The sequence below is a fragment of the Neltuma alba genome, unplaced genomic scaffold (assembly GCF_004799145.2).
Source record: "Neltuma alba isolate B1F8T4 unplaced genomic scaffold, ASM479914v2 tig00011735_pilon, whole genome shotgun sequence".
In the NCBI taxonomy this organism is placed as follows: Eukaryota; Viridiplantae; Streptophyta; class Magnoliopsida; order Fabales; family Fabaceae; genus Neltuma; species Neltuma alba.
The window spans coordinates 160,086-187,770 of record NW_021636363.1 but is presented as its reverse complement, the minus strand read 5'-3'; the positions used below and the strand labels follow the sequence as shown (position 1 = coordinate 187,770).

The 27,685-nt window shown below is 38.8% G+C and overlaps 7 protein-coding genes across 7 annotated transcripts; 2 read left to right on the top strand and 5 right to left on the bottom strand.

Moving 5' to 3' along the window:
- Nucleotides 1-1,320: 1,320 nt before the first annotated feature.
- On the top strand, nucleotides 1,321-5,471 carry LOC114717409 (pre-mRNA-splicing factor SLU7-A). The gene is made up of 10 exons (XM_028902536.1): nucleotides 1,321-1,551; nucleotides 2,021-2,184; nucleotides 2,277-2,389; nucleotides 2,679-3,086; nucleotides 3,259-3,394; nucleotides 3,502-3,801; nucleotides 4,037-4,253; nucleotides 4,410-4,513; nucleotides 4,906-4,974; nucleotides 5,050-5,471. The coding sequence occupies exons 1-10, from the start codon at nucleotides 1,536-1,538 to the stop codon at nucleotides 5,125-5,127; spliced, it is 1,605 nt and encodes a 534-aa protein (XP_028758369.1). The 5' UTR covers nucleotides 1,321-1,535; the 3' UTR covers nucleotides 5,128-5,471.
- Nucleotides 5,472-6,023: 552 nt separating this feature from the next.
- On the bottom strand, nucleotides 6,024-6,793 carry LOC114717410 (uncharacterized). Its single transcript, XM_028902537.1, has one exon. The coding sequence runs from the start codon at nucleotides 6,680-6,682 to the stop codon at nucleotides 6,122-6,124; it is 561 nt and encodes a 186-aa protein (XP_028758370.1). The 5' UTR covers nucleotides 6,683-6,793; the 3' UTR covers nucleotides 6,024-6,121.
- A 1,883-nt stretch (nucleotides 6,794-8,676) lies between these two features.
- Nucleotides 8,677-14,026, bottom strand: LOC114717416 (mitochondrial import inner membrane translocase subunit TIM44-2). The gene is made up of 14 exons (XM_028902543.1): nucleotides 13,846-14,026; nucleotides 13,620-13,720; nucleotides 13,210-13,293; nucleotides 12,995-13,070; nucleotides 12,725-12,769; nucleotides 12,241-12,645; nucleotides 12,091-12,159; nucleotides 11,822-11,886; nucleotides 11,584-11,652; nucleotides 11,412-11,484; nucleotides 11,169-11,273; nucleotides 10,027-10,098; nucleotides 9,847-9,909; nucleotides 8,677-8,977 (listed from the first exon to the last, which is right to left on the bottom strand). Exons 1-14 carry the CDS (start codon nucleotides 13,918-13,920, stop codon nucleotides 8,846-8,848), a joined length of 1,434 nt encoding a protein of 477 aa, XP_028758376.1. The 5' UTR covers nucleotides 13,921-14,026; the 3' UTR covers nucleotides 8,677-8,845.
- A 2,030-nt stretch (nucleotides 14,027-16,056) lies between these two features.
- Nucleotides 16,057-17,666, top strand: LOC114717403 (11S globulin). The gene is made up of 4 exons (XM_028902530.1): nucleotides 16,057-16,375; nucleotides 16,471-16,712; nucleotides 16,792-17,187; nucleotides 17,268-17,666. Exons 1-4 carry the CDS (start codon nucleotides 16,057-16,059, stop codon nucleotides 17,664-17,666), a joined length of 1,356 nt encoding a protein of 451 aa, XP_028758363.1.
- A 1,414-nt stretch (nucleotides 17,667-19,080) lies between these two features.
- LOC114717402 (legumin type B-like) lies at nucleotides 19,081-20,696 on the bottom strand. Its single transcript, XM_028902529.1, has 4 exons — nucleotides 20,402-20,696; nucleotides 20,111-20,313; nucleotides 19,576-20,028; nucleotides 19,081-19,458 (listed from the first exon to the last, which is right to left on the bottom strand). Exons 1-4 carry the CDS (start codon nucleotides 20,694-20,696, stop codon nucleotides 19,081-19,083), a joined length of 1,329 nt encoding a protein of 442 aa, XP_028758362.1.
- Nucleotides 20,697-22,265: 1,569 nt separating this feature from the next.
- LOC114717400 (glycinin G3-like) lies at nucleotides 22,266-24,054 on the bottom strand. Its single transcript, XM_028902528.1, has 4 exons — nucleotides 23,760-24,054; nucleotides 23,435-23,685; nucleotides 22,735-23,313; nucleotides 22,266-22,643 (listed from the first exon to the last, which is right to left on the bottom strand). The coding sequence occupies exons 1-4, from the start codon at nucleotides 24,052-24,054 to the stop codon at nucleotides 22,266-22,268; spliced, it is 1,503 nt and encodes a 500-aa protein (XP_028758361.1).
- Nucleotides 24,055-25,052: 998 nt separating this feature from the next.
- On the bottom strand, nucleotides 25,053-27,318 carry LOC114717379 (patellin-4-like). Its single transcript, XM_028902501.1, has 4 exons — nucleotides 26,255-27,318; nucleotides 26,037-26,161; nucleotides 25,809-25,950; nucleotides 25,053-25,716 (listed from the first exon to the last, which is right to left on the bottom strand). Exons 1-4 carry the CDS (start codon nucleotides 27,098-27,100, stop codon nucleotides 25,453-25,455), a joined length of 1,377 nt encoding a protein of 458 aa, XP_028758334.1. The 5' UTR covers nucleotides 27,101-27,318; the 3' UTR covers nucleotides 25,053-25,452.
- Nucleotides 27,319-27,685: the final 367 nt, after the last annotated feature.

Here is a 27,685-nt window from a genome sequence, read left to right as displayed (position 1 = left end):
GTCTTTGGGCCCAAAACCATCATGTTTGCGTGTTTTTGAATGGGCTGGGTCTTAACATCAGTGTCAACGTCCATTAAAAAAAAAAGAGAAAAAGATTAACTAGCAAAGTCGAGTCTAATGAAAGAAACTAGTTATTCGTAATGTGATAAACCAAGGTTTCTATTTATATTGGAGGAGGTGCTCACGTTTAGCTCTCGACCATATCTCAAGTGGAATTGCCTTTAATAAGAAGTCACCTATGTGTGGCCAGAAAAAAAAAAATAGAGGAAAGGACTATTCCTCCCAACATGACAAATCAAAACTCAAATTCAGCAGGAGAAGTGCCTAACATTTAGTATTCAATAGTACTTTAAATAGGATTGACTTCAATAGAAAGATACTCATACTTAAAAAAAATAAAGGAAGGAAGGAAAAAAAACAGAGAGATGAATCCGCTTGCATCTTGCTGTCACGCGACTATTTTTGTGTGGCTGCCACAACTTGACCCCAACAGCTATGTCTCAACTGAGCCCTACGGTCCCGTTTATTAAAAATAAGAGATACGGATTGAGATTGAAAATGTAAAACTACATTAAAAGGGTATTTAGTATGAGTAATTATATGATACTTGGGATTAGACAAACCCATATATATGGGATTGGAAAATACTATGAGGGGAGTGGTATTCTTCAATTCTATCTGTATAGAATTACCTAATCCCATGTGACAAGAAATTACTCATGTTAAACTTTTTTTTAACACATGTTTTCAACCGTAATCCCAATCTTTATCTTTTATTTTAAATACCCCGTGCTAAACATAACCTGTGTTTACAAGCTATAGTTGGATTCCATGCTCATCTGCAGCACCAAAAAGAGGGATTCCGTGCTCATCAGTAATGTAGGGGCTCCTTATAGAACTCCATGTGTACATTTATTTTATCATTTAATATTTTTTTTACTTCGATAAATATAGCATGTAAAATACAAATATCATAAATGTTGCTTTTTAGAAACAAATTAGTGTCGCTTAAAATTTAAGAGCGGAAAACCATAAATTAAGACTTTTCAAAATAAATTTTTGACAATCAGTATGACACACAAGATAATTTTGGTTATTGTTGTTATTATCATTAAGCAGGGGTTTCTTTTTGGCCGGATAAGGAGTTGGGCTATATCTAATAGATAGAGAGATCTATCTAAAAAAATTATACTAGATTTTCTGTCATTATTAATATCGATGCGTAAATATATTATTTTTGCCAAAATAAACATATAAAAATACATAAAATACGAAAGCGCATAAGTCGAAAGCAGAGGGAAGATCGACAACTCGCACCGCCCTATTTGCGCCCCGGAGAACCGCCTCATCGCAATTCTGTGGACTTTGGATAGAAAAGGTTTCTTAACTCAAGCACGTCATCCGAAACTGCCGATCATAAAAACTCTTGGGTTCTCTGATTTTGCTGGTCATCTTTGATTTTAGGATTCGACCCTCGGCCTTGCCTTCACGTATCCCTGCGACTGATATTTCTAGGTCTCGTTTGGGGCAAAGCCATGGCAACTGCCTCAGGTACTTGTTCTAGCTTTTGATCTTGTCGGACTATTTAGGGTTTCAAAATACCGAAATCGGATTATTTAATTTGTCCGTTTTAAGTCCACACTTTTCCTGCAATAGAATTTTCTGTTGTTTCATGCGTCTAGAGCGTAACTCTTTACATGTGTGGTGAACGATACTCTCTATAAATTCTAGTGCTTTCGATCTATGTAAAAAATAACTATAAAAGAAATGCTGGCTGTGCAAACGGAAGTGAAAACCTATAAGGAAAAAATATATAATTGATGGGCGGATTATTTGTGAACGAACTTTGTCTCTCGTCTCATCCATTTGAAAATTTGGGCACTGTTAAATGACTGTTTATTTGATTGTCCTCCGTAATATGTAGCTCCTGATCATAGATTTTTCCTTTCTAATTTCGTTTCCCCCCAAATTCTTCTGACTGAATCGCCTTATTGTGTGCAACACGTGTTGGGAATTGCAGTTGCTTTTAAATCTAGGGAGGACCATCGAAAACAAATTGAGTTGGAAGAAGCACGTAAAGCTGGGCTTGCACCTGCAGAGGTTGATGAAGATGGAAAAGAAATCAACCCTCACATTCCCCAGTATATGTCCTCAGCACCCTGGTATCTTAACGCTGAGAGACCTGTAAGTCACAGTTTTTTCTTCTTTTGAGATGTGCATAGCTTGTCTAATGATATTTGACCTCTGAAAACCGATTTTTTTTATAACTTTTGTAGAGTTTAAAACATCAAAGGAAGTGGAAGTCAGATCCCAATTACACAAAATCATGGTATGATAGGGGTGCTAAAACTTTTCAGGCAGAAAAGTATAGGAAGGGCGCATGTGAGAAGTAAGTTCCCTCTCTCATGCTTGTGTCTATTGCATGTACATACTTGATGAGTGATCTCTTGGAATGTAAAATAAGTCTCAGGTCTCCTCTCTCTTTTTTTTTTTTTGGGAGCGTAAACTATTTTTGGGGGAGATTATGAATGTCTTTGATCTCTCCTGAGGATAATGCCAAAGGTTTTGTGGGATCTTTTGTATGCATGTCCCCGACTATTCCACCGTTTATATTTTCTTTCTTCTATGCAAACTTAAGTAAGTTGATATATATACATGTGTGCGCGTAATTGTTTCAGCTGTGGAGCTATGACCCACACCACCAAGACGTGCATGGAAAGACCACGTAAGATAGGAGCAAAGTGGACAAACAAACACATCGCTCCTGATGAGAAAATTGAAACTTTTGAGCTTGACTATGATGGTAAACGGGACCGATGGAATGGGTATGATGCATCAACTTATGCTAGAGTGATTGAGAGATATGAAGCTAGAGATGAAGCTAGAAAGAAATACTTAAAAGAGCAACAACTGAAGAAATTGGAGAAAAGCAACGAAAATGGTGAGGATGCTGTCAGTGATGAAGATGAAGAGGAAGATGATCTAAGGGTAGATGAGGCTAAGGTGGATGAGAGCAAACAAATGGACTTTGCGAAGGTTGAGAAACGTGTGCGTACAACAGGTGGTGGAAGTACAGGAACTGTGAGGTATTATTGCTATTACAGTCCTCTTTATGATTAGGGGCCACTGGATTGGTCCTGCATACTTGATGACCATTATTTTCCCAGTTTCATCATTTATCATAAAATTAATTTGAGCTAGATATCAATTTTTTTAAATAGACAAAAAGCAAAGGAATTGAGTATCTTTTCCTTTTAGGAACCTGCGTATTCGTGAGGATACTGCAAAGTATCTTCTTAATCTTGATGTCAATTCTGCACACTATGATCCTAAAACACGGTCCATGCGTGAGGATCCTCTTCCAGATGCAGATCCGAATGAGAAGTTCTATGAGGTAGATTTTCCTTGAGAATTAAAATTTATGGAAACTCTTGTATCATAGCTAGAATGCTATATATCCATTGAACTTGTAAGTAAACTATATCTGCTGTCCTGTTGCAGGGTGACAACCAATATAGAAATAGTGGACAAGCTTTGGAATTCAAGGAACTAAACATCCATGCTTGGGAAGCATTTGATAAAGGGCAAGATGTTCACATGCAAGCAGCTCCATCCCAAGCTGAGTTACTTTATAAGAATTTTAAGATAATGAAGGAGAAATTGAAGTCTCAAACAAAGGACACTATTTTGGAGAAGTATGGCAATGCATCTGCTGAGGACGAACTTCCGAGAGAACTTCTTTTGGGTCAAAGTGAGAGGCAAGTTGAGTATGACCGTGCTGGTAGAATTATAAAGGGGCAGGTGAGATTTTCACCCAAAGTTGCTACATTCTGTTTCTAATTACTGTATTGCATTTTACTTTTGTAATTGTAGTTGACATAATATGCTTGTCAATGGTTTAAATTGACCATTTACCTTAGTCTGTTAACAGCGCTGCTTGATTGTAGTCTGAAATTTAGGGGGAACAATTTTTGGTTGTGCTTTATTGTCCTTGATAAGATGATGGATTTAGTTGTTTATCCTGTACTTTTGACAGGAGGCAGCACTTCCTAAGAGCAAGTATGAAGAAGATATTTACATTAACAATCACACTACTGTTTGGGGATCTTGGTGGAAGGATCACCAATGGGGCTATAAGTGCTGCAAACAGACAATAAGAAATAGCTATTGCACAGGAGCTGCTGGTATTGAGGCTGCCGAGGCTTCTAGTGATCTCATGAAAGCTAATATTGCTCGTAAAGAGGCTGCTGAAGGTATTTTACTAACTGACAATACTTGTCTCTATTGTCCTCTTCCCCCTTCCTTTTTCTTTATTATTATTATTTTTTTTAATCTTTTTCATGATCGTGCTGTATCATATGTCGCTTGCTTTCTGGTAATCAAAATCTTCTTCTGTGAACCTTGCTCAGAGGATCATAAGCCTGTGGAGGAGAAAAATCTTGCAACGTGGGGAACTGATGTTCCTGATGACCTTGTTTTGGATGAGAAAATGCTTGCTGAAGCACTCAAAAAGGTCAGTCTCTCTCTCTCTCTCTCTGCCTCCCCCCCCCCCCAATATATATATATATAGCTTGTGTTTTTTGACCAAAATATTGCTCTCGTGTTAAATTTGTTCACTTTATTCCTTTTGTCTCTTGTTCTGCCTACAGTTGAGTTATTAAGAGTAACTTTTCTTTTGGATGAAAAAATTATTGGTAGCTTTGTTGCTGATTATTTTTGCATTTATTAAGGTTAAAAAAAACTGAGAGAAGCGATGAATATAAGTTCTTAAATCATGACGTTTTTGAGCTTTAGATTATAGGTTTCCACTCGCGTAATAATTTTTTTGGTATAGCTAATCTTCTCAAATGGATATATCGTCTGAGTAAGCTGTGCTGATTAGAGCATCCCATTGGTTTAATGCAGGAGGATCAGAGAAAGAGAGAGGAGAAGGACGAGAGGAAGCGTAAATATAATGTTAGATGGAATGATGAGGTATGGATTTTGAAGCCACTGATTGAAAAGTTTGTTGGCCTCACGGATTTTTCTAACCATCTCTATTCACTGCAGGTCACTGCTGAGGACATGGAGGCATATAGGATGAAGAAAATCCACCATGACGATCCAATGAAAAGCTTTATGCACTAAACTTCATAGAGGGAATAAAACTATGCCAGCCTATTATCAATTATTACGAGCTCTTGATGCCAGAATTCGGGAGAATGGATTGCCTCGTACAGATGGGGGAGGCACCTCTAGTCTAAGGGGGACTTGTTCCGTAGAGATAGAGTGGGTGTTAAAGTCCTAAACCTGTTATGTTTGTAGTTTCTTTGGCCTGTGGCTCTGTATTACAACTTATTAGATCAAAATTAAGGCAACTTAATCGTTAACAGTGAATTAATCTTGTATCATATTGTAGAAACTGGAGGGGAAAATATTATCTAGTATTGAGATATTGGAAAACTGATTTGGACATGATTTTTCTTGTTTAATTCGGTTTCGGCAATGTGTTTGATGGAGCCCAAGCTCAAATTGATGCTAAAATCAACAATAATTTTGCTCTGCAAGACAAGTTACAATCCTGAAAAATAAGCACAGATAAGACCGTTGGTACCTCCTTTTGTGTTTGAAAAACATGCAGGTTCTTGTATCGTATATTTTTTTTCTTTAGAAAGTTAAAATCATTTCTAGAAATTAACGCTCTTTTGGCATTTAAAAGGCAAGGGGTCGGCAAACTATACTGGCTAGCTGCCTGTTTTACTCTGGGCCTTAGCCCCCCGTTTAGTGCTTCAATGCATGTGTGTCTCTTGCGCCTACCACTTGCACAAGTCAGCGTTGGCCCATGAGCGAATGGGAGTGGGATTAGAGGAACCGTCTGGCAAGCAAATCATCCGCTTCCACCTCGCACTCGATACTTCGACTTCTCTTCTATGCAGTTTCAAGAACATCTCAACATGAAATATAAAAAACAAAGTCCTTAGAGAGTCGGCATACAAGACTCTACACAAACGAAACAAATCATACAGTTCGTTTATCTATGCACATTAATCAAGATCTCTTAACTAAATTTATAAACTTCACCAAAATCATCTCTATGGCTAATTCAAACAGAAGCATGAGAAACACTGCCCAACACGAAGTACTATAAATTTCTGGCTAATAACTCTTGAGCCATCATCTCCTTCTTGAACCTGGCTATGAACTCTTCTGCCCGTTCATTTATTCCCTCCATTAGAGGTGACGCTAACGCCACAGACTCCCACATATCATCTGACGTGCAGGCTTTGTTGTTTCTATCTCTATCGAATCTACCACCTTGATTGCTTGTTCCTGCTTCTTCACCTGTATCATCCCCAAGCTTTGAAGCCTTTCGTTTTCGTGGGTTCTCTGCCATATCTGGCTTCACATGCTTCACTATATCACAGCTAGGCTCTTTGAAGAGCTTATCAATATAAACAGGCGTAGGTTTCTTGCCAAACCCATAGAAAACGCTTCTGAATCCTCGTAATTTTTTCTGGCTGAGACGCCTAGAGGACAACTTACAGGGCCTTTTGGTAGATGAAGCAAGGGTACTCCTCTTCGTATGCTTTCTGGGTTTTTTTATGGCTCTGGATTTGTTAATCTTGCGAAGTTTTGCAATTGTAGAAGTGAAACTCTTCCATACCTTACGGGCAGGAGGAAGCTTTAGACTTAGGCACGACATGGAAGAGAAGCAGAGCAAGGCTTCGTAGAGGATCAACTAAGCTGCACTCGTACCCATATAAAGTCGTAACTACGTTCCTTTATAACAAAGATATTGGATGATTCCTTTTCCATTGGAGTATTCTCATTTGCATGTTTTAGCTTGGTTCTTACGCTATGGGTGGAAACTGAACCTAAAAGGTCACCACAATAGTCAAGCAGCAATGGAGTGGCTTAAATTTTAAGAAAAATTGCAATGAGTCTCAAATAAAGAATATAATTATGAAAAAGTCCTAGTGACAACATAGTAGCCTAATGACAAGCTCTAAAATAATAAATGACAACTGCTCGTCATTAGACTTTTTAGTAATTATGTTTTTTACTTGGGATTTTATTGTAAAATTTTAAGCACAATCTTGACTCTTAACAATTTCCTTATTACTTAATTGCTAGTTGGGTTAATTTTTTCTTTGGTGCTTGTCTAACTTGTCTTTGTTTTCTTCTTGGTAGGTCGTGATTCTGCTTTGCCAAATATCCAACTTGAGATATTCTTTAATTGCGTAAAAATTACGATCATACATTATACACCATACACAAAGAATAGTTATTGCTTTTCTGACGAATACTGAACAGAAATCCGTGGTATTCTCGCGTTCCCTTTCAAGGATGTCCCATAAATATTGTGGATGGAGTAAGCAAAGGATAGAACAGAATTATTTTGTTGGACGAAATGCTTGGTCCTAAAGCAGCTGAGGGATGGGTGGCGTTCACAACTCTAGACTAGGTGTTTATTTTTAGCAATTTTTTTGGTGGTCTCTACTTTCAAATTTTAAAAATGTAGGGCCTGCGAGTTCCCAGAGTGATATATGATCCTGTATGTCTTTTATTTACTACCCACTGAACCAAACACATTGAAAACCCAGCAGTTTTTGTTGCATGAAAAGCAAGCAGCAACTAAAGGAGACACAGTCACCAATGATCTAATGGCATAAAAGCCCGCTTAAATTCGCAGATTCAATCTACTTATAATCTCAAACTGTTAATACATGGTTCTCTTCTTTGTTTTTGTTTTGAAAGCAAAAAAGGTCACACTTCGCAATACAACTTCAAGTCATTTCATTGCCACTGGGAGTTAAACAAGACAATCGTTGGCATACTTTATCAGATTGTTCATTTAAGTCATACTGAATATGAAACAGTATGCGTTAGAGCGTACAATAACTTTTTTTCTTTTATTAATTAATTAATTTATTTAATTACTGAGGCACAAGCATAAAAGAATTTCCTGGCTACCCAGCTTCTGCGTGGAAGATCATTTGGCACCCAGGCACACTATTAAGGGGGTGTTTGGCAATACGATGAACTATGGTTTTGATATCAAATCATGATTTGGGTCTCAAATTTGTCAAACAGAAAAGAAAATTAACAAACCACAGTTTCAGGCTAAAACCATGGTTTTGGATTTAAAACCATGATTTCAGCAAAAGTGAATTCATTCTGCTTTTGATTTAAATTAGAGAGTATAATTATACCTGTCAGAATAGATTTTAACGATAATATGATTTTTAACACTCCTCAATTATTTTTTTATAAACATATTTAATTTTATATTTTATAAATATATATACATATTAATTATTTATTAATTATATTATCTTATGTATTATTAATTATGTTGGTAAAAAATATATTATTAACAATTTTATTCCTTCAAATTAAAATATATCACAAAATTTATTTTTTATGTAATTATCATATTGACTTATGTCTTTTTTAGTAATTTATATATATAGTGTTTCTAATAATAATTATCTAAACATTTTCACTTCTCATAATCATTTTTTTTACAAAATTTATTTTTCTAAGAATCTATTCTCCAGAAGCTATTCTCCAAACTATGATTTGGTTTCATCCAAACAATAGGGTAGCCCTTTCACTGAGAACCCCGAGATAGGCCAGCACACAAACAGCCGACAAAGCATTACGCTCATCTAACTGAGCATTATTGAACTCATCGCGTACACAATTTCTTTTGGTTGTGTTACTTATTTTAAAAAAAAAAAACTACGTGAGTCATCAATGGCCGCCACAAAATTTGGATGACAAAAAATCGAATGTTAAAAAGCTAGGATTGGGAATAAAGGCTTAATTATACAACATTCTCAGTGGGTTAGAATATGAATAACTATATAAGGGCTTGGATGCCTTGCTGTTGCATTTCTCTTAGTCTCCACATGAGGTAAATTGCATCCTCTCCGCGATCCTCCGGCTCCATTTGTTGCAAGGCCCAAGCATAGAAAACGGTGTGGATCGTGTCCTGGTAAAGGGAATAAACGTCATTAGTTTAAATTAAATAAACACTTGAGAAGCAAGGCTTCTTCACTCACTCCATTAATCAGCTTTTTTTACACCCATACTCATGCCTAGTTAATATACCGCCCAAAGGCAGGCAGGCATCTCTAGTAGCAGTCTTATCAACCTTCATTGTTTCGCAGTTTTGAGCATATCCTATAAGCATACCTAAGACAATGTCCAAGGATATTACTAACTTCAGTTTTTAATATAAGAGCTAGTTGAGATTTAATTTGGACTTAAATATAAGAGCTAAATTCATTTTGTCTCCCAAATTTGTAGTTTTTTTACCAGCATCCAAATTTGCAGTTTACTCTCTAAAGTATCCCTATTGATTACACATGTCAAGGAGCTTTCATCCAAATATAATCATAATTAAAAGAAGGACTTTAAGAAAATCAACTTATATTTGTGCTAAATAACTAAACTAATTAATTTCTTTAATCTACTCAAATTAGTTAAATTAGTTAAGTAACTCCTATATTAAAGACCAGATGTAGTATTTAGTTACCTACTCTGTCAAGAATCAAGATTTATTGCACATTGATTCAATATGAGCATTCATGATACTATTTCGATCAATCAGAACTGAGAACTCCATATTGATGTAATTTCCTACGAGGAAATGCCTGTATGGCATGATTTTATCAGGCAATGAAATTTTACCTCACAAAAAAGCAAATGTTGCATCACCAAAGACGATTAAAGAAATGAGTTTTGCTGACTCTGTTTCGTTTCTCTCTCTCTTTCTTATTTTGGTAGAGAAGCCAATATATTTGCACATCAAATTATAAAAAATATCCCAAAAGGAAAAAAGAAGCAAGAATACTTCACCTTGCCTCCTTCAGTAATAGACCCATTCCTATCACGTACACAATAGATTTGTTGCGTTTGAAACTGAAAATCATTAACAGGATCTCCGTTATTAAGCTATAAAGAACACGCTTTTTATTTCCACATGAGAATAAATCTTGGGAATTAGCAAAAAAGTTCTAGAGGTAATAATTTTCATACCATTACAATGATTAAGGGGGAGGACCCCATCATCTTGGTCTCTCTAACTTCAACATCTGATACATGCAGAATCTGTATCAAGAGCCAAATGTTAACGCAACTTTAGATGGGAGATGCACCTCAGTAAAGCCTTACTAGAATTATGTATCCATGAAACAACAGAAACACTAAATGCAACTTCGATTGTATCTATAAAGACACGTGACTTCATATTCCAAGTAAAAATGTTGGGCTTCTTCAATGACTTCTAAGTATAATCCAAGTCATTTTGGACGAAATACCAGTGAATCTGAATATATATGTTATTTGCATAATAAAAACTGAATTTAGAATAGATGGAATAGTAAAAATAATTAGAAAATATGAGATAAGATACAAAGATAATGCAAGAAGATTCAGTGCATATTTGGGATAGCGTTAGGAAGCCTCACAAGTCAATTGACCCCAAAAAAAAAAAAAAAGCTAGTCGGATGAAAAAATGATGTTTGGCATGGCTTTGGTGACAATTGACTTTTTGCATAGAAGCTTTAAAGTTGAAGCTCTTTTTCTTTTTCTTTTTCTTTTCCTTCACAGTTGAACCGTTCTAAACTGATATTTCAATATTTATTCAAACAAATTTCTATCAAACTGACTTTCATATAAAAGCTTCTCTAAACATAAATCATTTACACTGATTGACTTCAACTCTAACTTCAATTTGCAAAAGTTAACTGGGATAAAAAGTTGCTTGTACAATAATCTTAACCATAATGGTGCGTGTACAAGTCTGCTTCTCCCAACCATCTCTTAATCGTCAATGTCAACAAGAAGCTCACTGAAAGATAACCAACAAAAAACACAAAAAAGCGATTGATTTCTGCTAACGTGCGTCCTAATTGCCCTCAATTGAAAGTGCCATGCAAGTAATCACTTCATAGCATTCTTGTGGCTAAAGCTATATTCCTCATGATATATTTGGTTGACCACAATGTACAATAGCCCATACCAAGAAGACATAATATCATTTCACTTTCTCTTCATCTATCAAATCTACTTTATAAAGTTAAAGTCAATCTTACTCAATGCAATATTAACCTTAGGCCTCAGATAATGAAACAAACTTAATGGCAACGATGATAGAGATCAGATAAATGCAAGCTCACCTTGTTATCAAAGAAAATACCATGGCTTCGGTAAGCTTGGTGCTCTGCTTTACAACGTTCAATCAGCTCAGGGCTACAATACTTCATCAAAGTTTCAACATCACCCTACACAATCATTTACAGCCCAAAAAGGAAAAAAATGAATGCAGAGGACTGGGTAATCTTACTTAAAAAATAATCTTGATAGGTAAGCACACAAAAGAGAAGAAATTTCCAGCACTCCAGGGCAAACTTAACACTAACCTTAATATAAGCATTAAGAACTGGTTTTATAGCTTCCTGAACTTCTCCCACAAATTCTGGTAATGAGAAATCACTAATTCATGCAATCACAATAAATGACAAAGACGTTAAGAGCTAGAGTAACAATAGAAGATAACTTTTTTATAATTACGCAAAAGGCACAAGACCATACGGATCCCGTTGACGTATTTCCTTGTACGATATTGCAGCATCTGTCTCCTGAAACATGCTATCATTCATACTACAAAAGAATCATAGCAAATTAGCACTAAAACCTCACATCATACATTACTAATTTACTATGTAAATTATAACTGGTCCAACTTTACACTTTGATGCTATTTAGATCTTATCCAGTCACTCAAATTCTAAGCACAAAAAGGAGTGCGAAGAGAAAATCAGAAGCTTACTCTTGTATTTTATGGATAACTGGGTTGTCACTTGTCTCATATCTTTCTCTCAAGTCTTCTACAATCTGTCAGTTCCAAATACAGAAATACGGGTATAAAAGACAGTCTTGAAGCCGTCAAAAACAATAACTTTTTCTTATCATTCCAAAACCATCATCTCAGAAATCAGTACATTATGAATACAAATAGCGCATGCTTCAGATGGATAACTTTGAATGGAACAGAAAAAACAGCAACTTTTTGGTAGAAGAGTTAAGAGCAAAACACACCTCCTGGCCTTTTGTCTTGACAGGATCACTATATCTGATGAATTGCTTGGATATAGGAAGGCCTTTCACCTAAAAGCAAAATTTTAAAAGATTCTCGATGGAGGAAGTTTCAAGACCAACGATGTAATGAAGAACCACTGGTTAAGTTACCTTGTCTTTGAATGCATCCAATTTCTTGCCCCACCAAGATTGTTTTGAGGGCATAATGACAAGTTCAGTTCTTGCACTTGTTTCACCGCTTGGTGTGGAGGGAACAGGCCTTCTCCTATTTGGACTATCACTCAACTCCTCTTTTACTATTTCATATCCTTTCTTGGCTACATTGACTAACTTTGCTTCCTTCAATTTTTGGAAGGCTGACGAAACATTTGGGGATGAGATGGTTGACTTGAACTTGCCAAACAAAGATTCTGCAGCATTACTAGATCCAGCTTGCTGATTCTTCTCTTCCCCAGATGGAGACTGAATTCGTTGTGTCGCATCAGCATCATGTTCAGCTGACGAGCCTGTTGATCCTGCAGAATCCTGCTTTCCAGTCCTAGAAGTTTCTTTTATCTGTATTATACATTAATAAGTCATCAAGTGTCAACCCATGAGACCATATTACAAACCGAATAGAAAATCACAAAAGTACCTCCTCAGTTGCAACTGAAATCTTCTCCTTCACATTACTAGAAACCTGCAACAAGTATAATTAGCAATCATATTTCAATACATCAGCTTATCCAATAGACAAGGCTTCCCCTACCACAAGGACCAATAACAATTGAAGCAAGTAAGAATTAAAGGGAAATGGAACATGTAGCTCATCTGCATAAATGACGATAAGCTTCTGACAATTAGTTGACATTCCGTATCCATTTATTTGGAACACAACAACATTAACGATGAGCTTCAACTGTACCTTCTTTGCAGCAGCTTCTGCTTCTGTCCACGCTTCATCCACCTGTCTGTACAACTGCTGAGTTATCTGCTTCGTTCTGCATTTTCCATTTCAGCATCTCAGGCCTTCCATTGAAGTGTCGACCAAGCCTTGACATACAACAGTATGTCTCAGCCTACTAATCAATAATTTAGAAGTTATCCATTATATTATGAGCACCACAATACAAGACTTACCTAGATTTAAGTCCTTCTTTTACCCCTTTTAGCTCCTCCGCTTTCTCCTTGAGCTCCTTCACCGACTGCCGGAACTCTGGATTACTACGACCATAAAAACACATACAGCAACCAGTTTCTCACGCATAAGTAAGGGAGGAAGACCTAGTAAGATATCACTAGACGAAGAAATGGAAGCCAGACACATTCACAAAGGTTGCCAAGGTGTGCGCTATAAGCTGAAATAGGCAACACACACATACAACAAGCGCTCCTATGTCAATTAAACTAAACTTTCACCCGATATTAAAAGATGATGAAGAAGAAGCCAACTTCAACCACCAGCCAGCCACTCCTTGGCCTCTGCTGTCAAGGAATCCTGGAAAGCCGATTATATAGTCTAGAACATACATTAAAGAGAGATAAATTACCTTTCAGCTTCGCCTTTCAGTTTTTTTGAGAACTCATTGAAGACACTATATCTACGAAGACTTGAACACTGTGAAAGCAAACGCAGCCTCCCGCTTGAAGCCTATAACAGCAGATTCCAACACGTGAAAATGTTAAGTGGAAACTGAAGATAGGACCAAAGCTTACAAAATTTCAAACCGCAACGAGAATGAAAGATTTTTTAGAGAAGATACACAATGAACGCACCTGCTGATACGTTAATTGAACGAAATGAGATCGCTTGGACAATAATAAGTCACGGAATAGCTTTCTACTAGCCATTAAATATGAAATCTTCAACTTCGTTTCAGAAGAATTTCGAGCCTGAAAAAAAAGGCACTAGGCAATTTGCCTTCTTCAGAAGGAAGAAAGAAAACGAACAAGAGAGAAAGCGAGCTTCGCGACACCGTTGCCAGACCCTCGCGGTCTAGGGTTGCTCATGTCATCATTCCCAGCCCAGCAAATGTCGCCAATCAAAAGAGAACAGCCCAAACCTACTTGTAAGCATTAGCCCACAGCCCAAGCCCATATGATGTATTCTCATGATGAAGGCTGGTCTCATCTTAATTGCGACACAGGCCGACTGAAAAAAACCCGAATTGAAGCAGCCTTACTTGAAAAATATCATTTGATTAAAATAAAAAAATTTAAACCGAAAAACACCTTAACTATTTTTTAGGAATTAATAATAATATCCATGTTCATATAATTATTTTCAATTATTTTATTGGCTCTTCATAATTTTTTTCAACTGTAGGCACTTTTCCTCGTACCCATAATTATATTTGTTTATTTTTTAGAAAAGCAGCATTAGTAGCTCATAATGTTATTTTCACTGAACATATGTTTGGATTAGTTTTGTCACACAGATCTAAATAAAATTAAAATTAATTAAATTACAGACATATTTTTTATTTTTATGTTGATAATAAATACAATTGATTTTTCAAAAAAAAAAAACTCCGTTTTATTGTGTATCTTGGGTATAAGCATTAGGACGGGTGCCTATGATTGAAAAAACTATAAAGATTCAATGAAAAATGATAAGGACCGGAAGTGAGATAAAAATATAAAAAAAATTATTGATTAATTAACAAATAAAGTAAAATAAAGAAAACAAGAAAGGAATCTCAGGCTTTTTCTTTGGTCACAGAATCACAAATGCAGGGCGGTTGCTTATACTTCTCTATCAGTTATAGTGGGTGAAATATGACATATATGATCACTATAACAATATCAGGCTTTTTTGCATTCTTGATGTCTTTCATTGTTCACGTTTCTCCCTAAAATTATACCTGATACTTAATATAAGACCTAATTATTGAGTTAATTTTGGTATTAAATATAAGATATATTTATTATATTTATCAGTTTTTCCTAAATTATCCCTATGGATATTCCCTCAACCATAATCAAATACAAGAGGGGGGAGGATATTAAGAAAGATGATTATGTGGTTTTAAGCAAAACATGTCATATTTCTTATAATTAACTAATTTATCTAACTTCTTTAATCTAAACAAATTAATTAAATAGATCTTATATTAAGAACCGAAAGAGTATATCTTTAGCAGTTCATTTAGCGGAAAGTATACCCTTTTATATGTAAACTTTCTACTGTTTCTTCTATCGAAATTTTAATATAAAACATAGTAGTATTTTATAGTGTAATTCAAATTATAAAATGGGAAGTAATTGTTATATTACCCGCGGGACGGAGTAGACATCTTCTCCCTCGTGTTGTGGATGCAATCGAATGTACGTATCATGCCAAACAGTAGTCCAAGTTACGAAGCTCTTTTCAAAAGTACGAGACTGATGACACTAAATGACACATGTTCGATCGTCCTCAAGTGCAGCGTCTGTTTTTAAGAGAGAATGTTTCCATGCTTTTTACCCCAACAACTTTCATATTAGTGCGTATTCTGCTTAAAAACCATGTTAAAATGTCAAACATGATATCAGAATCTCCTTAATAATTCCCCACTAAATTAATTTCGTCACAAAAGCCTGTTAATGGTTAGCATCATAAACACATTTTCGCTCCAATTCTGACGGTAGTTGGTACAACATTCAACAAACTCATTAAAGAAATGCTATCATGAGCTGCACGCTCCCTGATCGAAACTGGTACTGTATTATTGCCACTGGATTATTGATCAGCCATCGTAGCATCCTCTGAATGTTGAGCCACCTGCCCCAACATATCTGATAGGTGTAATTTCTTGAAGGGTTTGATCGCCATGCAAGCTGCACGTCTCCTCATTCCTTACCTACCATCCTTACGTGTCTATCCCGCCGTTTCAATTGTTCTGCTATAAATTCCCTTGCATGAAGATCTTTCCGTGTATTACTATCTACTTACTGCTACTTAACATAAACGACCAAAAGCACAGACACAAATTGAAGGGGGAAAACATGGGCAAGCCTTCGTTGGGTCTCTCGATTTCACTGGTGTGCTTCGTCGTCTTGATGTTGGCCAGTGACAGTGTCGCACATCGTCAGAAAATGCGAATGGATCGGCGACCCCAGGTGGGCGAGTGCCAGCTCGATCGCCTTGAGTCTCTTAAACCCGTTTATCGTATCGAATCCGAAGGTGGGGTGACTGAATCATGGAACCATAGCGACAAGATACTTCGCTGTGCTGGTGTTACTCTCGTTCGACGCACCGTTCAGCCCAAAGGCCTCGTCCTGCCTTCCTACACCAATGCTCCCCAACTACTCTATTACGTCCGAGGTACAATTAACTACGTACTATATGCGGTGAAAGCTAAAACTTGTCACTTGAATATATACACTTTCGACTCATGCATGTGCTTCGTGTATATATAGGAAAGGGGATTCAAGGGATGACCATCTTTCCTTCTTGTCCTGAGTCATTTGAGGAGCCTGAAGGATCTGGGGGAGGATACAGAGAGAAACATCAGAAAGTGCATGAAATCGGAGAAGGCGACATTATTGCCATACCTGCTGGAATAGGTTACTGGTTCTACAACAACGGGAACACCCCACTCGTCGTCGTCATCCTCATGGACACTAGTAACGCGGACAACCAACTTGACGGAAAACCAAGAGTAACAAACTACGCGTATACCTTATCTAGTGTATTCCATTCCATAATAACTAAATTTCTAACTTGATTTGTCCATGTAGAGATTCTATCTTGCAGGGAACCCAGAAGATGAACACGGGGAGGAAACTGATGGGGAGAGTGGAAGAAATTTATTCAGCAGAATTCACGAACAGCTTTTAAGTGAAATATACGGTGTGAGCGTGGAGACAGTGAGAAAGATGAAAGGTGCAGATGATACCAGAAAGAACATTGTGTTGGCGAAGGAAGGCCTGGCAGTGGTGAGGCCGGAACCAGGGCCACGCGTCAATGGGCTGGAGGAGACCATATGCACCTTGAGGGTTCGAGAACACGTAGGTAGCGCCGCACGCGCCGATATATACACCCCACACGCCGGTCGCATCGCCACCCTCAACAGCATCAAGCTCCCTATCCTCGCCGACCTCCGTCTCAGCGCCGAGAGAGGCGTTCTTTACGAAGTACGTCCCCACACACACACATTTATATTGACGAGGATCTCACAATAATATGAATGCATATGGACTTTGTTTGGATGCAGAATGGTGTTTATGTGCCACATTGGAATCTGAACGCCAACACCATATTGTACGTGACGGGTGGGGAAGGGAGAATTCAGGTGGTGGATAACGAGGGGAGAAGCGTGTTCGACGGGGAGATAGAAGAGGGAGAGGTTCTAGTGATTCCGCAGAATTTCGTCGTGGTGATACAGGCGACTGGAGAAGGAGGGTTCGAGTGGATAGCTTTCAAGACGGCGGAGAATGCGATGATTAGCCCTCTGGTGGGGATATCCTCAGCCATTAGAGCTCTACCTGTGCATGTCGTTGCCAACATTTTCAGAGTCAGCATAGAGGAAGCCCAGAGGCTCAAAATCGGCAGGGACCAGACTTCTCTGTTTAGCATAGCCTCTCAGTCCTCGAAAACAAAGGCTTTTGTTTAGGCCCTTGGATTTTAAATATATATGTATGTACGTATGTATGTATGTGTATCATATATGCCCTATGTGGTGTTGTTTTCAATCGGCTAGATGCTTAGGTAGTGAAGAATAAAATCCCCTGTAGCAGCGGCTTGCGTTCATGTGTTCTACCATGGCCTCATGAAATGTTCTAGGCAGCTGAGTTTTAATTCAACGGACTATTAATTACTACTTCTAGTGCCTAGCGGATCCAGTCTTGGTGAAGCATTCTAAACTTGTTAAATCTGGACTCTTCCTATTTTATTTGGATGGTTCGGATTTGTTTTTTTTAATTTTTATTTGTTCAAAATAATTATTTTAATATATATAAAATCTAAAATAAAGATAATTTCTGGACTATTATTTTTTTTCCAAAAAAATGATTTTTTATTTGAAAATAATTTTTAAAGATTTTAAATTTGAATCATTCAAATTACAAAAGGTCTAGATCTAATGATATTAAAATACTCATGCTGTGTCCGGCCTTCTTCAAATTGAGCTTGCGTGATTAATATTTGTCTATGTAATTATCATTTCATTGAACATGACAACACTGTCCTGAAGGGACATAGACGGCGCTTTTTTTCTTTTCTTTCCCCCTTTATTTTTACAAATTTGGGATAGAAAAAGTTCCAAACTAAGGATATAAAGGATTGACCGGGCAATCGGCTTAATTGATTAAACAGAATTATATGGAAAGATAAGTTTTTATCCCAGGAGACTTTAATGGAAGTAGGACAGCTGGATTCCGTCAAGAGATTGGAAAATGCACGTAGTGCTTTTGAGGCTGAAGAATGGGGCATTTTGAAAGGTATGAATTTGGGCCCCGAGAAAGTGATTTTGGAATCTGATTCTAAGAAGTTGAGATGCTGACAGGAGTTACTAATAGAAACTAACTGCAGTCTGGTGTTCATTAAAATACAAAGCATGCTGAGTTATGATCAAACGTGCCCTTGGTAACGTTATTGCTGGTCTCTTGGCCAGGGAATAAGTAGACATGATCATAATCACAACTCACAAGGATCTTACATATAGATGTGATTGGGTGAATCCTTTTTACTTTTGAAACGACCAAAACAGACAGTAATCAAATCATAGATGAATGATTCACAGCATCCTATGCTCAGTAACTGAATGTTGAAGTCTGTGAAGAAATTTAGTGTTTTGGCAGACGTGCTTGCCTTGCTAGATGAGTTCCGGCTCCGGTAATAACCAAATTTAAATGGAAATAAACGGGAGTCTGCTTGTCCATGCAGAGTAACGAATCATGTGGTAAAGTAGCAATTACTTCCGTGTTATTATGTGGCAGCCAAACCAAAAGCCCAGAACTTTATTATGTGGCAGACATATATATACACACGCGCACACATCTGCTAGTTTACACCTCAAGCATAAAAGGTTATTGAGATGGTGAAAAGGGGCTGAGTAAGAAGCCCTCCTGTCGAGCTTGCTTGACGTGACGTGCCTGTTGTTGGTGAAGGCCGTATATAGTAGCAAGTACTCTGGCAGGAGTTGCCTCAAAGAAGGATTGCTTCCCCACGATTGGAGTTATGACTGCCCGTTCATGTGTCCTAAAACATATGAACTCAAATCCCTCGTCCCATGCTTGATGTGCCACCGCAAAGTTCTGTGGCACCGCTAGTAACTGCCCTCTTTGTAGTTCCCCATCAAACACTAATCTACCTTCCCAGTTCACTACTTGTACTCCTCCACTTCCTCTTATCACGTATATGATGCTATTCGCTTTCACGTTCCATTGTGGAGTGTACATTCCCTTCTGCTCATTCAACGTGTTTAGACATGCATATACATCAGAGGCCAGTTTTGATCTTGTAATTTCTTTTTTGCCTTACTTAAAAATCATATTATATATGATGAAATGAAACCCACTTACCCCGTATAGCACGACATATTCTGCACTCAACCGAAGCCAGTTCAGGATTGGGAGATCGAGCAGGTTGGTGGAGCTGATTCGTCCTGCTAGGGGATTAAAGAAATCAGCTTGTGAGGGGTCAGCAATGTTCTGGTGAATCTTTAAGTTGCAGACTTCCTCCAGGCCATTTCCAGTTCCTTGTCCTTGTTTACTCTGTTTTCCTTGGCTTTCTTCTCGTCCTTGTTGAGACTGTGGACTAAAACTAAGACCTCCTCTCACTGTTATCATTTGGTCTGTTCGGCCGCCAAGCGACTGAATGTTCCTTGCTGTCTCTTCGTCCACGTTGAAAGCATCCTCCACCAACCGTGTTTCGAATCCACTTAACATGTTTTTGAGTTGTTTTTGCTGCGTTCCATGCTTGCCTTGCAGGGACTCTGGGTGCTCTTCTTTTGGGTTTCCAGCAAGGTAGAATCTCTGCACCCATTTAACCACCCCATCAGTAATAATATGCCCTTTAAGTTAAACTAATTATTCTGGCAAATTTGAATGAGCTTACTCTTGGGATTGGATCAAGCTGGTTTTCCTCGTTGGCGGTGTCAATCAGAGTGACGGCAACAAGTGGGGTGTCCCCATTATTGTAGGTCCAATAAGAAATTCCAACCGGAATTGCGACAATGTCACCTTCTTTGACGTGGTGAAGCTTCTGGTGGTGATATGTTTCAGCACAGCCAGGAATACCAACTCCGATCACTCCCCTGCCTGATGCGGTCGATGCGAATCAAATAAGAAATAACTAATGACAAGGAGATAAAAATTAAAGCGACTGAGAACAAGAGAGAGCGTCCACCTAGGACAATGAAATGCATCTGGGCACCGTTGGAATATGATGGCAGGTGAAGGGCATTGGTATAAAGGGTGCGCCGAACGACAGTGACGCCGGGACAGCGGAGTTCGGGGTGGTTGGCGTTCCAGCTCTCGGTGACGCCGGCTTCCGACTGCACCCGGTGGTCGGGTTCCAAGACATTGAGTCTCTCAAGTTGACACGCGTTGAACTGCTTTTGCTCTGCCCGCCGAGCCAAGCAGACACCCAACAGCACTAGAAACAAAGAAAAGCCAAACAGAAAATTAGGCTTCGCCGCCATCGCGAACCCGACTGGATATTCCGATGAAGCGGAGAACCTGAGGCGTTTTCATTTATAGTGGTAGGGAGTTATAGGATGGAGGACACGTCATACAATGTGTTACTGAGACTTAGACATTCTTCAGCCTGCATGGCTATGGAATCCTCATTTCTTACACCTCATGAATTTTGCTGGCCCCGATGCGTCCCAGAATCGCCTAATGATCCAAAGCATGGTATTATTATATGATCACGCGAGTGCCTGTCGAGTGACCAAAGGAGACAGGGACCACCTAGCAGATTGAATCTATTCAGGAGACTGTATATACATATAAACATATATACATATACATATATATATTTCTCTGGTCTTCTTCGTTCGTTTTCTATCACAGGCATCGGAAGTTGAATTAAATACTGATAGCAACGTCTGTTCATTTATCCTCCCTTGATATACGTATCCGTGACTCCGCGAGACAATAGTCTATAAGCTAAGTATGGTGAAATGAAGACAGAGAGTTTAGACGGATAATAGTGAATATATATGTACACAGCGCTTCCAGTTTGTGTGTTATCTTTAAAAAGATTTTATATGGCATATAAGCCTACTTTCTTCTTCTTTTTTTTAGGTGAATAACAAAGGCAAGCCGTAGCTTGAAGCAAGAAAAACTACTAGGAAAAATATCCTACAAAACTCGCTCAAAAAGAGTCAAAGCCAAGAAAAGATAAGCCTGGTTTCTGCTACAAATAATAGAACAACTATGGCGGCCAGGAAGGGGAAGAGATGGAACAGGAATGAATCTGGAAAGCGCATTAATTGGATCAGAGTGAGAATGCGCGAGATGCATGGAAGAAGAGGTAGGATTCGTCCTTCACATTGTTAATCAACTAATAATCAGCATCATTGTCGTTCAGACAATATTATGGTGTCAACCATTGACTTATCTGATAGCTTTTTACCACTTCCGATTATTAATATCAAAAATAGTTTGATATTTAATTTTATTCTTGAATTCAGCCACTGAAGTCGAGAAGGAAATTGGACAAAGTTTAATTTCTTCCATCAGAAAACATTCCATTGTACAATTGTAGATACAAAATACTTAAAATTATTATTTAATTAGATTAAAAGTTTGACAAGATAACCCAAAAGGGCTGACTCCATGGCACTGAATTAAGCCCTAAAACAAATTTTACATATTATCTCTGATTCTAATTATAAGATTTTGTTTGTAAATTATAAACGAGATTTTATAATTAGGTAGTATATTGTATTGTGAGAAGTTTAAATATTGGAGTGAATACTTCTTTTGACCAAAAAAAAAAAAAAAGGAGTGAATACTTCAAAGAAAAATCTAACTAATAGATACTAGATGCAAAAGTGGGGAGAGGGGGACAAGACAAAACTAATTAGCAACGGGAATCTTTTTCCGCTCATCACATTTAGAGGTAAAAACAGAATCTTACAATACTAATTTTGCATTCCCATAACAAGAGGCTTGGATGCCCCTTTTCTTTTATTGATTATTGAATTTGATTACTGTTTTATTGATTATATTCATCCCCCGTAGACATAGGATATGTAACGTTTCTAAGGCACGGCTCTGGGAGACTGTTGTGGAGGAACCAAGTAGTGAAGCGGAGTCCTGTTCTTGAGCTGTCTCACCTGCTCCCTCCTCAGCCGGTATACACGCGCCACCACTTCTTCCGGCCACGACCGTATCTGCTCCGCCAGCGTCGACATCATAGCCACATCGTGGGTCTTAAATGCCACAAACGAGAACTGCTTGCTCCGTGACCTAATCGCCACCGCATAGTTCTGTGGCACCGTCAGAACTTGTCCCTGCCGTAGCTCCTGGCTGTACACCAACTTGCCACTGGCATCCACCACCTGAACCTCCGCACTTCCCTCTAATGCGTAAACTATGCTGTGGGCGTTTAAGTTGTAGTGTGGCACATACAAAGCATCCTGAAACCCAGCCACTTGATTCATATCAGGCATTATAGTTCAGCTGAAATGATTTCGTTATAAGCAAGAGGGGGTTTGATTGAGTGATTACCTTGCGGATTGAACCGAACTCAGCACTGAGCTTGAGCAGCTTGAGAACACGGAGGTCATAACTAGTGACGGTCTTGAGGCTGCCGGCTTGTGGATGGTGGATGTCTGGGGATGCGGAAGGTCCGATGTTCTGGTGAAGTCTGATACTGCATAGTGTCTCTTCCAAGCCATTTTCGTTTCCGCTCTCTTCTTCGCGTCCTTCTTGGCCTCTCTCTTGTTGCTCTTCTTGTTCTTGTTGTTCCTCGTCGCCCTCTAGTTCTTCCTCCTCTTGCTCTCCTTGCCGTGGGCGTGGTCGTTGTTTCCTGGGAGGTGGGTGGAAGATGTGGAGACCGCCGCCGCTCACTCTCATGATGCCTCCCTCACTCCTGACGTTCTGCCGTTGCATCTCGCCCACTGTCTCCTCGTCAGTGTTCAAGGCTTGAGCCATCAAAGCCCTGTCGAACGCACTCACGACGTTGCGACCTTTCTGTTCTTGTTGTGGACCTTCCCGACGACCTCCATGTAGTTGTTCTTCTCCCTCTTGCTGTTGTTGCTGATATCGCAGAAATTCTTGCTGGTGACTCCCAGCAAGATAAAATTTCTGCCACCAAGTGTCAAACAAACAAAAGTTAAAAGCCAGAATAATTCATTACAAAATGAAGGGGAAGGAATCCAAAAGGAACTAGTTAGAAAAGATGAATATATCATTGGCTTATGATTACCATGGGCGTCCTATCAAGCTGGTTCATGTAGTTGCTGGTATCAAGGAGAGAAACGGCTTCAACGGGCTCATTGTGGTTGTTGTACATCCAGATAGTAAGACCCGCCGGCACAGCTATCAGATCACCTTGCTCGAACAGCCGAATTTTCTGGTGACGATCTCGGGAACTCCAGCTCCTTCCAGACAGTGAAAGTTGTGCCTCCTCGTATGTGTTAGCACACCCAGGGATCACAATCCCAAACATTCCTCTACCTGCATTTATATACATGAATGAATGAATGAACGAACCTTTAATACGAGATGATGACAGTGTCAGCATTACTTACCTCTTTGGATGTAAATGAGCTGGGGAGAATTGGAGTAAGAAGGCATCTTAAGGGCGTGCTGTTCCAAGACGCAGCGAGTCAGTGCCACACCAGCACAACGGAACTGCCTGTGGTTGGGGTTCCATGTCTCAACCCGACCGCCTTCTGACTTGATTACGTTATCGGGTTCCAGAGCCTCAAGCTGCTCCAACTGGCACTCATTTTGCTGCGGCTGGTCCCGGAAATTGAAGCAGCTTCCCAGAACCAAAAACGAAAACCAGAGGCAAATACAGACAGAATTAGAAACCTTAGCCATGACTGGGACTAGTGGCATTAATTGTGTTTGCTTGTTGGTGAAGTGGAGAACCTCAAGGGTGTAATTTATAGTGCATAGGAGAGGGGTGAGTGAGGGACACGTCACAAGATGGGCTGGCCAGGTTAAGACATTCTTCAGCGTGCATGGCTATGAAACCTTGATGAGCTACACCTCATAAATAAAGTTGGCTTACAATTTTCTCATATTACAGGGGAACAAAGACATGCCACTCTTTGTATCTCATGCAGCTGTGACATCTCTTGCCCACCTGATATTGGTCCAAACACTATCAGGGACTATTATATTGCCCTCCATGTATCCACGCCTATATCTCCATCACTTTCTCGTCTCATCAATTCATTTATTACATCTCCCTCCCTCCCTTTTGAATTTGAATCATTTCCAAATTTTACCAATGAAGATGATGGGTTTAGCGGTTTGTACTTTATATGGCTTCATCAGGATGGAGGATGATGATGGGTTATTTGTATCTGCTGTCAGTTGCTTCATCATTTGGGTGGAATCTTATCGTGCTTTAAAAATCTGCATGCTGTTTGTGTACATGGCTCATGCTTGTTCATTACTGGCTCAGTTTTTCGGCCTCGACAAAGAAAGACAAGACTATAAATTTACCTTATTATCAGATCTACATGCTCAAGTTTCTCGTGCAAGTCCATGTTTCAACTTTCAAGGTAGGAAAGCACGCACATTCATGTACTAAAGTTATGAAGCCACATTAATTATATTATATATTACCCTGTTTTGGCATTTTCGGAATCCTGGTCCGTATAATCTTCTCTTGATTTAAACACGGCTGTGGTCTAGCACATTTGGAATATTATAATACTTAATTTATTCACGACATGCAAACTTAATTAAAAGACGCGCAAATGATTCCCCAACAAAAACCCCGTTTGTTGTTTTGTCCTCATACGAGTTTTTCTTGAGGCCAGGAAATCACTTTTTCGCCCTTCCCCGTTCAAACATATTTTACCATAAAGATGAAAGCTGTGAGAAGCTTTGATTATAAAATTAAAATAATTCTTACATGATAACTTAGAATATTTCACAACAAATCCAACACAAAATCTCATAGTGAATAATTTCTGGACATATGAAGATACAGGAACAAATTGCCTAATGCAACTAATACAGCTGTTGCACAAAACCAGGATTCTCTTCTAAATTATACAGTAGAACGTATCTAGCCACTATCACATGCAAATTCTATTTCGAGTTCAATTCAGGAAAGAATCCTATACAATATTTGGACATAGACAATCGATTCTGGTAATCAAGAACTTGGTAAGACAACCTATTCAACCACCCCGGTACGGTTGCTTCTGAGCCGCTTGGAAACTACGAGCTTTAAATTCAGTTTAAGCCATCTGCTGTGGATCACTTAAAAAAGATGAACATGGGAACAGTGGTTACGGCTTTAGATCTATAGAACATTCTCTTCTTCTTGAAGGTTCCATTTCCAACTGTAATCACTATCTTCCCAGGTTCATTTATGTAAAAGGAATTTCTAATACTGTCCCCCATTCTCTTTTGGTTCTGCAGCAGTATAGTGTATGAGCCTTCATCCTCTGGAATGAACTCTTCCTTGTATGACACTTCCCATCCCACCACAGTTACATCCCAGATCAATGTCACTCCGGGCTGCAGACACAATCCAAACATCAAAATCAATACGAATGAAAATTAAATTAGATCTCATATATATGAAAACATCATCCTAAAGTTGGGCGCACCTCGTTCACTGGAATTTCAATTGTAGACATTGTATTTCCTCTGATTTTGTGTTCTAAAGTTTTATCACCAGGGGAGAAATCTTGGTCATTTTCCCTCTTGAGACCACCATATTCAACCGGAAGATGTTCTGGGGCTATGAACCTTTTTCAGGTTATTAAGAATATAATCAGGATTATAGTGTTTGTCAATGAATTAAAAAGGATGGAAAGAATTGATAGAAAGCTCACTTGAGGAGCGTCTGTGTGGCTCTAGGAGGTCTAGCCAACATGAACTCCTTTTCACTTTTATGACTCATGAACCGTGAGAATAGCAATTGGGAGGTGTAGAACCAAAATGGAGCATTTACTACTATCTGTATACACCAAAAAAAAAAAAAAACATAAATTTCAATGTCAGTTAGATTTCAGAAAATCAAAGTATCAATCATAGTTTCTTTGATACCGACCTCTCTGTAAATGGTCTCAGGATAGTAGCTCTGAAACAGAGGCAGAGTTTTCTTGCTGACTGAATTAAGCTCCTTCATTACGTGCTTCGGTGTGCCATGCAAATCAATAATCTGAACAATGGAATACACCCCTCCTTCTCTGAAGTTAAGCTTCTTCATACTCTTTTCCATGAACTGGATTCTCCACCTCAAAAACTTGTCGCGTTCCTTTTCCGTCCCGAAGGTTTTCTTACACAGCTCCTTGTTCCTGAAAACCCCGTAAACGAAGTAACACACAGGACGACCCTCTCTGTCCCTGCTGTTTATGTACATAAATTTTCCATATTCAGAATCCAAATCCTCGTCGAGGATTGTGTCTATGTTGTTTTCCTTTCGCCATATCATGGTCTTCTGCAGCATCTCAAAGGCATCAGCAACGCAGAAATCTTTGGCCTTCAAGAACTTCAACAAAACCGAATCAGTACCCTCATGGGCCTTGCTGGGCAACAATGGAATACCCCAGAGAGCAATTTCTCTCAATTTTTCGGCGGCTAAAACTTTTTCTCCAGGCGAGTGTTTCTGCTCTGATTCGCCTAGCAAGTAGTTCCCGAGAATGGAATCTTCAACCTTGCACCGGAATTCCAATAACGCCTTCTTGGTTTTAAGCTTGAGCTCGGCAGGGCTTGGGTTTCCATCTGGCTGGGCGGCGAATTCGTGGTCCTCTATTTCGGAATCAGGGTCGTCATGGGGTCTTTCCCTATCGGCAAGATCCGGGTCCTTGAGGGTTGTCTCATCTTTGATGAAATACACGTCCTTTGGGATGATCGGGGCCTTCCGGACATCGCTTTCATCATCGGTGTCGTTCATGGCGAAATGTCAGAATTCCGGCGGCAATGAAATGCCGGAAAACTGAACAAAAGAGGTGGGGAGATTGGAAGGAGTGGACAGATAAGGAAGCAAGAAAGAAAGAACGAAAGAAAGATGGGAGATTCACGAAGGCATTGGTGTTCATGGAGAGAACTAGCGAATTCTCAACCGTTGGCTGAGAAGCGCCAAATTTAGAGCTGATGGCCGTGAATCATTTTATGTGGAAGCATGGATATGAAAAAACTGATGAGTTTCTCTTTTTGTAAAACAGTGCTGAGTTACTATTCAGCGCCACAAAAAAAAAAAAGGTAATTTCTTTAATTTCTCTTTATTTTTTCTTTCTTTTCAGGGTGCAAACTCGGTTTTCCGATGCTTTTTCCTGAAAAAATTAAAAGTAAAAAAGCTATTGAATATAATTAATACTCTACGTTCTGATATAGAAATACGGCTGTCCGTTTCTCAACTAATAGTAGTGCTGTGCTTTGCAACTTCCATTTGCAGAGTGGCACCGACGGTTCAGAATCAATCGTTATTTTAAAAATAATAATTTTGAAAATGTCCTTTAACGTCGGAGGAGCGAAAATC

Coding starts and splice junctions, on each gene's coding strand:
- LOC114717409 (XM_028902536.1), top strand. Junction 2,185..2,276: donor ATCTTAACGCTGAGAGACCT/GTAAGTCACAGT, acceptor TAACTTTTGTAG/AGTTTAAAACATCAAAGGAA. Junction 2,390..2,678: donor AGGAAGGGCGCATGTGAGAA/GTAAGTTCCCTC, acceptor TAATTGTTTCAG/CTGTGGAGCTATGACCCACA.
- LOC114717410 (XM_028902537.1), bottom strand. CDS start 6,682: ATGTCGTGCCTAAGTCTAAAGCTTCCTCCTGCCCGTAAGGTATGGAAG.
- LOC114717416 (XM_028902543.1), bottom strand. CDS start 13,920: ATGGCTAGTAGAAAGCTATTCCGTGACTTATTATTGTCCAAGCGATCT. Junction 11,887..12,090: donor TCAAGACAAAAGGCCAGGAG/GTGTGTTTTGCT, acceptor TGGAACTGACAG/ATTGTAGAAGACTTGAGAGA. Junction 11,274..11,411: donor TTCTTAATGCTTATATTAAG/GTTAGTGTTAAG, acceptor ATGATTGTGTAG/GGTGATGTTGAAACTTTGAT.
- LOC114717403 (XM_028902530.1), top strand. CDS start 16,057: ATGGGCAAGCCTTCGTTGGGTCTCTCGATTTCACTGGTGTGCTTCGTC. Junction 16,376..16,470: donor ACTACTCTATTACGTCCGAG/GTACAATTAACT, acceptor GTGTATATATAG/GAAAGGGGATTCAAGGGATG. Junction 16,713..16,791: donor AACTTGACGGAAAACCAAGA/GTAACAAACTAC, acceptor TTGTCCATGTAG/AGATTCTATCTTGCAGGGAA.
- LOC114717402 (XM_028902529.1), bottom strand. CDS start 20,696: ATGGCGGCGAAGCCTAATTTTCTGTTTGGCTTTTCTTTGTTTCTAGTG. Junction 20,314..20,401: donor GATGCATTTCATTGTCCTAG/GTGGACGCTCTC, acceptor CGACCGCATCAG/GCAGGGGAGTGATCGGAGTT. Junction 20,029..20,110: donor AGCTTGATCCAATCCCAAGA/GTAAGCTCATTC, acceptor AAATGGGTGCAG/AGATTCTACCTTGCTGGAAA.
- LOC114717400 (XM_028902528.1), bottom strand. CDS start 24,054: ATGGCTAAGGTTTCTAATTCTGTCTGTATTTGCCTCTGGTTTTCGTTT. Junction 23,686..23,759: donor GCTCATTTACATCCAAAGAG/GTAAGTAATGCT, acceptor ATATAAATGCAG/GTAGAGGAATGTTTGGGATT. Junction 22,644..22,734: donor AGTTCGGTTCAATCCGCAAG/GTAATCACTCAA, acceptor GCTGGGTTTCAG/GATGCTTTGTATGTGCCACA.
- LOC114717379 (XM_028902501.1), bottom strand. CDS start 27,100: ATGAACGACACCGATGATGAAAGCGATGTCCGGAAGGCCCCGATCATC. Junction 25,951..26,036: donor GCCACACAGACGCTCCTCAA/GTGAGCTTTCTA, acceptor AACCTGAAAAAG/GTTCATAGCCCCAGAACATC. Junction 25,717..25,808: donor TTGAAATTCCAGTGAACGAG/GTGCGCCCAACT, acceptor TTGTGTCTGCAG/CCCGGAGTGACATTGATCTG.